The sequence below is a fragment of the Sus scrofa genome, chromosome 16 (assembly GCF_000003025.6).
Source record: "Sus scrofa isolate TJ Tabasco breed Duroc chromosome 16, Sscrofa11.1, whole genome shotgun sequence".
Lineage (NCBI taxonomy): Eukaryota > Metazoa > Chordata > Mammalia > Artiodactyla > Suidae > Sus > Sus scrofa.
The window spans coordinates 44,616,479-44,627,591 of NC_010458.4; the positions used below are offsets into that span (position 1 = coordinate 44,616,479).

General features: G+C 38.3%; 1 protein-coding gene across 9 annotated transcripts in view; it reads left to right on the forward strand.

Annotated features, from left to right (window-relative positions):
- SREK1 (splicing regulatory glutamic acid and lysine rich protein 1) overlaps window positions 1-5,420 on the forward strand; it is a 43,368-nt gene extending 37,948 nt beyond the window's left edge. For 8 of the 9 annotated variants that reach the window (XR_002339775.1, XR_002339776.1, XM_021077031.1 and 5 more), the window contains one exon: window positions 1,435-5,420. Coding sequence is in view for 7 of the 9 variants with exons in the window: in XM_021077031.1 (XP_020932690.1) it covers window positions 1,435-1,587 (153 nt within the window). In the remaining 2 variants the exon portion in view is untranslated. The remainder of the gene's footprint in view (window positions 1-1,434) is intronic. The other variant, XM_021077030.1, reaches the window with a different exon arrangement.

Sequence of the window (11,113 nt, forward strand, 5' to 3'; positions counted from 1 at the left end):
TTTTAGACTAAAAACTCCTGAGGGCAATGGTGTCGTGTACATTTTGGTATCACTTAGTATTTGTTAAAGTTGGTAGTTTTTTAACCTAATTTTTTTTTTTTTTTCGTCTTTTTAGGGCCGCACCCACGGCACATGGAGGTTCCCAGGCTAGGGGTCTAATCGGAGCTGTTGCTGCCAGCCTACGACAGAGCCACAGTAACGCCAGATCCGAGCTGGGTCTGCGACTTACAACACAGCTCATGGCAATGCCAGATCCTTAACCCACTGAGCGAGGTCAGGGATTGAACCTGCAATCTCACGGTTCCTAGTTAGATTCATTTCCGCTGTGCCAAGATGGGAACTCCTAACCTAACTTTTTTTTTTTTTTTTTTTTTTTTGGTCTTTTGGCTATTTCTCTGGGCCGCTTCCGCGGCATATGGAGGTTCCCAGGCTAGGGGTCTAATCGGAGCTGTAGCCACCGGCCTACGCCAGAGCCATAGCAACGCGGGATCCGAGCCGTGTCTGCAACCTACACCACATCTCACGGCAACGCCAGATCGTTAACCCACTGAGCAAGGCCAGGGATCGAACCCGCAACCTCATGGTTCCTAGTCGTATTCGTTAACTACTGCGCCACGACGGGAACTCCCCTAACCTAACTTTTTGAAGTTAAGAACTAATTAAAATGTAAACAATTGCATTCCTTGTTTTAGAGAATCATAGAATGGCGTACAATAAAATTTTAAACTATCTACAAGAATATATCTACTTGATGCCTTTTTCCTTACTGTATTTGTTTTAGCAGATTTGACAGATGATCTGTTATCATTGATTTTGTAATATATACTGAAATTGGGTTTGTTGAATTAGAATAATTAATGGAAAACCAAATTACACCGAGTAAAGGTGGAAGCATGTGGAAATTCCCAGGCCAGGGATCGAACCTGTGCCACAGCTATAACCACAGCCACAGCAGTAACAATGCCAGATTGTTAGCCTGCTGAGCCATGAGGGGACTTCCTCCCTGCCTTTTTTCTCCCAACATGCTTTCATTTAATTCTTCCTTAAGTTTTTGAACTATTTTTGAAGAGTCTTTGGTAGGAGGAATAATGACTTCCTTTTCTGCATTCCCCTATTTTTTGTTTCTGATACCTACATTACAAGTCTACGCTGGCGTCTATGGAAACTTTTACTTTTTCAAGCCAGTCAATACTATTTATTGAAATCTTCCCTAGACGTTCTGTTTACCTGTTTTATTCTAACTTAATCTCCATGGATTGCACCTCTTCTTTGAGAAGTACAAATTTACATATGCAATTTATATGAAAAGGTAGTGGGAGAAGTTACCCAGTTTAATTAATTCATAGAAGATAAAGTTACATATTTTAGCCAGAACTAGATGTAGTGACAGGCAACTTCTGAGAAAAATGTTAAATGCGTTAATATTCATTGTAGGAAAAGGAGCACAACAAAGAACCAGATTCAAATGTGGGCAAAGAAGTAGATGACAAAGATCCTCCACCAAGGACTGAGGAAAACAAAGTGCAGCAAAATGGGAATTGTCAGCCAAATGAAGAAAACCTCTCTACCAAAACAGAAGCTGTATAGGACCCACAAGTGCACCTCTAAACACATGCTGGAATAAAATCCAAAGCTTTTAATGCTCTCAACAAGATGTTAAAACAGTGAGGAAATCCAGTAGAGCATAAAGATATGAGCTAACAGCTTTCCTAGTTGTTAGGGGACTTTGTGGCCATCTTGTTACTGAGTAAGAAAACAAAGCATGGACATCATGAAAATAACAGGTGTTACCCAAACTCCTCATCTTCTAAAATCTGTGCATTTCCATGGTGGCTGACACACTTGTCATGTGGTTTGTTAGTGTTTGCCAAGAACCATTATAAATAAACAGGACGTTGAAGACCTAAATTTGTATGATCCATAAAGACTGGAGATAAACATTGGAGGCTCTTTTAAAAAATGCTAGTAACTGAATTTTTGTATTGTTTTACTTTTTTTTAAAAAACTATTTCAATATATGCAGATTGATGATGTGCTTGAATCGGTGCAAATATATACACACCCTTGTAAGTGCAGAGTATGTAAGAAGTTTTAACATTTACTTCACAGGATATACAGTGATTGTGTTAAATTCTCACTATTGTGTTTTCTTTTGCTCACTGTTTAGGACAGCAGTTTTTCTTTAAAATAGTTTTACAGATTAAAATTGCTTAAATACGTGGATTAAAAACCAACTGACAATGCATGCTACTATTCTCTTTCAAAAGAAAGAACAACCGTGTTGAATACTAATAATGTATTAGTATTCAGTGTTTAGAATCATTGGGTCTCCCCACAAAGTAAGCGTTTCTTTTTGAACTTTCTTGACATTTCCGAGCTTATTATGAACAATATTGCAGTGTGTGTTGTCAGCTGAAGGTGGCAAAGGTGCCATTTATAAAAAGAAAACTGGGTTTTCAAAATGGGCTATGGGAGCACAAGCTGAAGCTTTAGTGCCTTCTACAATGTGGTATACTGTTTTCTAGAATTTTATATGTGCTAGTCATTTTCGATTCATACGGAGCTTAGATGGATGTTCCATTCACTCCCATAGAAAAGTGTGTAAGTGGTATGTCAGAGCGGCTTCTACTTAGTTCACCTAAGTAAGGGAGAGGGAAGTTCTGTTTTTAAGAATGACTTTAGAGCTTGAAACAACAGTACAGTTTTGGGACCATCAGTTTTATACTGTGATAATAGAAAATGAAGCAGCATGTTCTTATTTCACTTAAAGCAAACCCTTTAGTTGTCTTCATTGGATGGCCTTAATTATTACCTCTCAATCATCTTATAAATGATGTGCAGAAATTGTACTTAAAGAATACATGAGGTTATTTGTTTTATGTGTAAGAATATATTTACTTGAGTTTAAAATATAGGTCATCCGACAGTGTTAGGTGCACTTTTGGCAGGAAGTATGCAAGTAGTAAAATGACAACATTGATAATATTTTCCCCTAAGCCACAATTCCTAGTTTCAGGACTTTGGTTGTTATGTTTCCCCAAAAGTTATACCTTTAATTAGCATGATGTTAAAAAATCAAGTATAATTATTTTAATGCAATCTGATACAATCAAATTACTCAGTTGCCTTACCTCATGGAAAGAGTTACTTCTAGATTTAAAAGCTGAGTATCACATCAGTTACTTGGTTTCAACTTGAGTTTTCTTTTAATGTTAATACTATTGAAACTTAGGTATTTGGTGGAGAATGGAAAGAATTGCCCTTATTGCAAGTAATGAAGCCTGGTTTGATTATGAAGCTGCTTAATTTACTCTTCATGTGTTCATAATTACTGTGTTTTTTTTCTTTTTGTCACTGTATACATTAAAATTTTTGAAAGTGCTTTACTATGTAAAGTATAGATGGTCATTTTAATCATCCAACCACATACGGTTGACTGCTAAACTGCTTATTCTGATTCAAGAATGCTTGGGTGCATATGGAAAGATTGGGAAGGAGTGTGTGTCTTACATCAACAGCTGTCTTATTTATGATAAGTAAGTAGAATAGAGCAAATATTGTTTGAATCTTTGTCATTTTTAGTACCATTTCTGTAATAAAGCTAAGTATTTTAGAGGAAAGTATTTGTTTATGCATTTCAAAACAGCATCTTAGGTTTTATCCCGTTCTTTTAGTGTGCATAGAAAATGTTTTGATATGGAGTGCATGTTTGTGTGGTGTCTATAAAGCAATCATATAAAGTTTGAGTATTATCTTGTACTCTGGACTCAGTTGGTGATTAGCATTTAATTTGGTTCCTGCTGCTAATTATTTTTCTTGCTGATGGTATTTATTCAGCTTTAAAATGATCATACTAATCTTAAAAGGCACTAATTTGTAAAGATTGGGCATGTGTAGGAATACAAGAGGTCCAGGGAAAGTGAAATCATTTTCTTAAGCAGGTTATTGGAAGCAAAGCTTTCTAGGGTCTAGAGGTACTGGAGAGAGAGAAAGCATGAGTGTGAGAGAGAGTATGTGTGTGTGGGTGGGTGGGGTATTTTCTCTTTGTTCACTTATAAGAGCTGATGTGTTTTCATGTTTATTGTTTTCTTTTAAGATATTTTGTTTTTTCTTTAAAATTATCTTTTTCATCCCAGCTAGATGTTGTCAGGAAAACTTGAGGTAAGGCCAAGACAATAGCCATTTTTACACTTGATACCTTCTGTACATCATGTTTTTCAACTTGTTTATATAGCGAGTATAGTCTTCCTTAAATTGTAGTTGATATTCATTGTTTTAGACAAATTCTCTTGGTTCTCTCTTGTTCAGCAGTGCACACTTAACTGGTAATAAAAGATAGTCCTTCATAAGCTGGCCAGTTTGGTGTGAGAAAACAAGTATAAATCCTTAACTTCTGCAACCATCTTCTTAGTTATTTCCCATTGAATATAATTAACTTATAAACACACTAGTCAGCTTGTGATTTTCTGTTTTTCCAAGTGGTTCAGTCTATGCTATGTTGACTTCAGAAGTAGCAGAGGCTTGAATTTTGGTTTGCCTCAATTCAAAGTAAAAACTGGCATTTAGAATCTTTTTTCTTTTTTTTTTTGATCAAGAAAATAACTTCTGTGATATTGATCATTTTCAGGACCTTCATTCATTCTTATATATATATTGCTATCTTAAAGAACCTTGAGCCAAATCTGCTGTCATTGAAGATATTATTCAAATTTAAGGATTGTAGTATATGGTAATAGACTTTTAAACGTTTTTTAAAAATCCATTTGGAATAGGAGTTCCCGTCATGGCTCAGTGGTTAGTGCATCCGACTAGGAACCATGAGGTTGCGGGTTCGATCCCTGGCCTTGCTCAGTGGGTTAAGGATCCGGCATTGCCATGAAGTGTGGTGTAGGTTGCAGATGTGGCTTGGATCCCGCTTTGCTGTGGCTGTGGCATAGGCCGGTGGCTACAGCTCCGATTTGACCCCTAGCCTGGGAACCTCCATATGCCGTGGGAGCAGCCCAAGAAATGGCAAAAAAAAAAAAAAGACAAAATATCCATTTGGAGTAGTATGATTTGGTTTAAATCTTTAGTAGTTATAATGAATTCATTTGGAGGGATACATTGAATAACATTTCAATGAGACATTTATTTTCCTTGTGAGGTAGCATCTAGTTTTAACTGGGTGGGTTATGAAGTAGAGCCATTTCCACAAAGTAGTTATGTTCCTTACGTGTTTTAAATATTTAAAAATTTTTTTCACTACCTATATACGTAGTATTTTCTCATGTTTATTTACTAATGTAGTAGTCATTTAAAATTGTTTATTTTCAAATTTCAGGACGTAGTGCTCTTAAAAGGGCTAAATTATATTTCTGGAAGCTGGAGTCAACTATATATGTAATAAAATAATCTTTTAAAATAAAATTGACTTCCTTACTTAATCTTGGGTTTGTGGGTGAGTTTTGTTTTTCTTAAATACACTTTTATTGGTGATTTGGTCAAAGTTTGGTGCATTATTTTAAAAATAAACTCTATTAAAGTTAGTAATGATTTTTGGTTCATATTCAGTAAGGTAGGATTTAGTATCTCATAGCTAGATTTCTTTCTGTTCTATTTTAAGGTACTTGTATGGTTTCCTGCAATTTATTACAATTGTTTATTTTTTAATTATTTTGTGTGTGGGGGATTGTGTGTGTGTCTTTTTAGGGGCGCACCTGTGGCATATGAAAGTTCCCAGATTAGTGGTCAAATCAGAGCTGTAGCTGCTGGCCTGCACCACAGCCACAACAACGTTAGATCTGAGCCTCATCTGCAACCCACACCACAGCTCACAGCAACACTGGATCCTTTAACTCACTGAGTGAGGCTAGCGATTGAACCCATGTCCTCATGGATGTTAGATTCTTTTTTTTTTTTGGGGGGGGGGTCTCTTTAGGGCCGAACCTGCAGCATATAGAAGTTCCCAGACTAGAGGTCGCATCAGAGTATAGCTGATGGCCTATGCTACAGCTATAGTGACCTATAGCACCAGATCCTTAACCCACTAGCGAGGCTAGTATCCTCATGGATACTAGTCGGATTTGTTAACCACTGAAGCATGACAGAAACTCCTTTTTTTTTTCTTTTTAATACATTTCTTAACATGCTTAAAAGCAAAGTTTTAGTTTCTTGCCTGATTTTTAAATTTACTTTGTATCTAATGTTTTAATTTTGAAAATTGCCAACTTTTGTAAAACCTCACAAATTTTACCACTTAGATTTGTTTTCCCAGGGTTAGAATGTTTTTTAGAATTCGTTAGAATGTTTTTTAGAATTTGTTTTTCCAGGGTTAGAGTAGTTCCCTCCACTCTTGATTAACTCTTATTTGCTATATAGATAATTTCTTAAATATATACGTAAGTTCAGATTCATGAAATTCATGCTGAAAGAGCTGAAGAGATTGACTTCCACCAGTTTAAGTTACTGTTGGGCAGCAGACTGCCTAACATTCTACAGAATTCCCTCATTTCCACTGAAGGTTACATTCGGGTGTACTCTGGGGTCGTATATGTAGTTCAGTTTAATGTCACTCTCCTTCATTTTAATTAGGTTAATACAGTAGTGCTGTTCTTTACATAATGCTTTGGGTTCTATAAACATAGAAGTCATGCATAGGTGGTGTGTATTTGAGTAGGACTGCTTACAAATGGTTCTGGTAAAAACTTATCAGATGCTGCTGCTATTGTGTTTAGATACGTATATATATTTTTATTTCTCAATGAATTTATTACATTTATAGTTGTACAGTGATCATCACAATCCAATTTCATAGGATTTCCATCCCACTAGATATATTTTTAATAAAATGAAAATCCTAAAATCTTTCCACTGTTGAGTTGTAATTTCACCTAATTCTAAGACATTTATTTGCACATTTGTAACTTATTTTTTATAACTGGAAAGGTTGGTAACAGCCTCTTGCAGGGTTCAAAATTACTACCAGAATAGAGGAGTTCCCGTCGTGGCGCAGTAGTTAATGAGTCCGACCAGGAACCGTGAGGTTGCAGGTTATGTCCCTGCCCTTGCTCGGTGGATTAATGATCTGGTGTTGCCATGAGCTGCGGTGTAGGTTGCAGACTCGGCTCGGATCCCGCGTTGCTATGGCTCTGGTGTAGGCCGGTGGCTACAGCTCCAATTAGACCCCTACCCTGGGACCCTCCATATGCTGTGGGAGCAGCCCAAGAAATAGCAAAAAGACAAAAAAAAAAAAAAAAAATTTCTTACAAAACAAAAAATTGCTACCAGAATAGAGGTTTTTGATCATTGGTCATACTTCATGTTGTGTGTTAGTAACTCGTCAAGGCTTTGGGTCTCCAGTATTTCGTAGTATGCCAGTAAGTGATAGCAGCGTTTTGAATCTCCCTTTTGTTAGCAGAATCCACTTCTTACTACAGTTTTGTACCAAGAGAACTACGACTGCTTGTCTTTTAACAGTAAGCCTTCTATATGTCAGAAGTATAACTGGTGAATGAGCTCTGTACTTTGGGTGGTCATTTAAGTGAGACAGCCTGTACTAGTCAGAAGTGTCCTTAAAAAAAATGTCTGTCATATATGTAAATTTAGAATCCTGTATCATCTGATGGTTTAGTTAGTCCAGAGGTGGTCAGGCTATACATGCTGATTTCTCTGCATAGGCCAGCTATTTTGGCTGCCTTCTGTGGTTAAGGGCCGTGAGAAGTTTCAGTTTCCATATGTGTTGAACTACTTGTCTGCGGATGAGTTGGGGGTGAAAGAGGAGAAGACTTTGCCAGTAGGGAGTTGGATCTTCTCCAGGAATGGCCCCCAGGGCTTCCTTCAGGACTTCTTAGGAGAATGCCAGGTTGGAGTAGCAGCCACATTTGACCGTAGACTTCTAGATAAAAATGTCTCGTGTTGCGTTTTTATTACGAATGATTTCTAAATAGTAATTGCTTAAAGAGTATAATTAGAGTGCATTTTTTTATAATTATTATTTCCTTATCTTTACTTATCAAAGATTCACCGCGAGAAGAGTAAAGGCTCTTAAGGTGTTTGCTACTCTATTTAATGTAGTAATAGCCAAAGTATGATACGCAGAGGTAAGTTAATGGAATCAAGTATGTAGACATGACTTCTGGTACTTTATTTCCTTCTACTGAGCTCTGGTCCAACCATCTTTTTTTTAAATTAGTGCTTTCTCCCCCTCAAGGAGTTTTTTGGGGGGCAGGGCAGGGGGATGGCATGCACTTGTGGCATACGTAGCACTTGTGGGAGCTACAGCTGCTGGCCTACACCATAGCCATAGCAGTGCCAGATCTGAGCTGCATCTGTGACCCTACACCACAGCTCAGGGCAACACCAGATCCTTAACCCACTGAGTGAGGCCAGGGATCAAGCTCCGTCCTCATAGATACTAGTTGGGTTCGTTTCTGCTGAGCCACAATGGGAACTCCCCAACCACCTGATTATTGTAGCATGTGACACAAAGAACTTAGTGATTATTAGCTGTTACATGCTGGATATCTTATTAGCCCCTTAGATTTATCCTGTTCCAAACAAAACATTGAATTTCCATTAGCAAGTCTATGCCTCTGATGTTCACTGTTTTTTTACCAGAACAGATATCTTTCTAGCTCTGCATTGCCACTATGAATTTGTCTTGACCCCACCCTTGGTCCTAACTGCTGAGTATTCCCAATCCTTCATTTTCTCTGCAACACTTTAAATGTGCCTTTGTATCAGTCATAATTCCTAGTTACAGGAAACAGAATCCACTCCAGCAGAAAGGTAATTATGGTGTTAGCATTAAGTCCCTTTTAGCCTATTTCTATAGCCTATTAATTGGTTTTCAAACCTCAGGCCTTTTTCCAAATTCTTTTAAACTTTGTTACTTGATTAAATTCCTTTAAGTTGGTCTGTTTTGTGCTCTTTCTGGTTTAAGTATACGGGTCATGCTGGCCTGATAGCAGGATTTGAAAAGTGTTCCCTCCACTTGAATTTCTGATGGTATTTATGTCATATTAACAATATTTCTTTCGTAAATGTTAGGTAGAATTTCCCAATAAAACCAACCTAAGCCTTGATTTTTCTTTTTGTGCTACAGATTAACCATTAAAAATAGATTTGGGGCTATTCATGTTATTTATTCTTTTTTTTGGTGGGGGGAGCTGTGCTCACGGCACATGGAAGTTCCGGGCCCAGGGAGCGAATCTGGGCCACAGCAGTGACAAAACTGGGTCCTTAACCACCAGAGAGCTTGATAATATTTATTTTTTTTATTAATTTTTTTAATGTAATGATTTTTATTTCTTTTTCATTATAGCTGGTTAACAGTGTATGTTGTTCATTCTTTTTCTTTGCTTTTTTTTTTCTTTTTTTTTTTTAGGGCTGTACCTGTAGCATATGGAGGTTCCCAGGCTAGGGGTCAAATCAGAGCTACAGCTGCTGGCCAACACCACAGCCACAGCAAAGTGGGATCCAAGACGCGTCTGCGATCTACACCACAGCTCACAGCAACACTGGATCCTTAACCCACTCAGTGAGGCCCGGGATTGAACCTGCAACCTCATAGCTACCAGTCAGTTTCATTAAGCACTGAGCCTGAGACTTTTTTTTTTTTAACTACTAAAAAAAGTTGTCAATATAGTTAATTTACAATGTTATGTGAGTTTCAGGTGTACAGCAAAATGATTCAGTTTTGTGAATCATCGTGATAAATCCATCCTATTTAATAAAAGAGGAAAGATGAGATCTGGCAGGATGGAGGCTTCAGTCCAGCGTGATCAGACTTCACAAGTACAACATGGCCAGTGACACCTAGTGAGGTAGTGTTTATAAGGACTGACTTCTTAATAGAGCCCCAAAACTTAAAAATTCAGGGCAGTCATCAGCCAGAAGCTTGGATCCAGTGGATCTGCATATACCTCCAGGATCAAGCAGGCTGGCGTCCACATGGCTCAGGAGCAGACTGAGGTGGGGACCATCCATCTGAGAAGTTGCCCCTGCATAGGAGAAGTCTCACTTTGCAGTATCCCATGAACTGAATCTTTGCTGCACCCTTGTCTTTGTTGTCCTAACATCAAGCTCCTACTAATTAATTACATGGTGTGAGAACAAGCTAATATTAAAAATTTGAATAGAGGTTAAACTAAGATACACCCTAATCAGGAGAATGTGATGATAGGACAAATCACAAAACTTAACAATTTAACTGAACCACAACTAGCAACTTGGCCTTGTCGTGTGTGGAGTAGGATGTATATAAGGACAAGTAGAATTTGGAAATTATTTAGCTAATCTGTTTGCTCCCTGGGTCCATGGACATGTGGGTTGTTCATCAGTTCTTAAGAATGGTAATGATAGGAATTCCCATCGTGGTGCAGTGGTTAACGAATCCGACTAGGAACCATAAGGTTGAGGGTTCGGTCCCTGCCCTTGCTCAGTGGGTTAACGATCCGGCGTTGCCGTGAGCTATGGTGTAGGTTGCAGACGCGGCTCGGATCCCGCATTGCTGTGGCTCTGGCATAGGCCAGGGGCTACAGCTCCGATTGGACTCCTAGCCTGGGAATCTCCATATGCCACGGGAGCGGCCCAAGAAATAGCCAAAAAGACAAAAAAAAAAAAAAAAAAAAAAAAAAAGTGGAGAATGGTAATGATAAATAGTAATACATTAATGACAGTAAATATATTCTTTATTTTCTCTGAAATAAGAAAGGAATTAGGTAGCCTCTAATTACGATATCCAGGGAGGTGGGAGGAGAGCAGCTGTGAGCCTCTGGTGCTTTTGTGGGTGTTAGGAAAAGGTGCTGCCTTCAGGTAATGCAACCTTATCATGTGCTTAGCCTGGCAAATGGAGCTCCATTTGGAGTCCAGGCTCCTGTCCTGGACTGGGCACAAAGGTCTAAAAAGGACTAAAAACTTGTCTGTGGGACACCAGTGGCAGGAGGCTGCTTCAATAATCTCCCTCCAGCCCCAGCCTCTGGCCAGCCTGCTTGGCTGGTGGAGGAACTGAGATCAGTGAGACAGTTATTGGTTTAAAAAAGGATGAAAGCCTAACCACGAAATTCTAAGCCAATATAAACACGCTACAGAGGAAGAATAACAATGCCCAAAGACAAGGTTATTTTAGAACTTG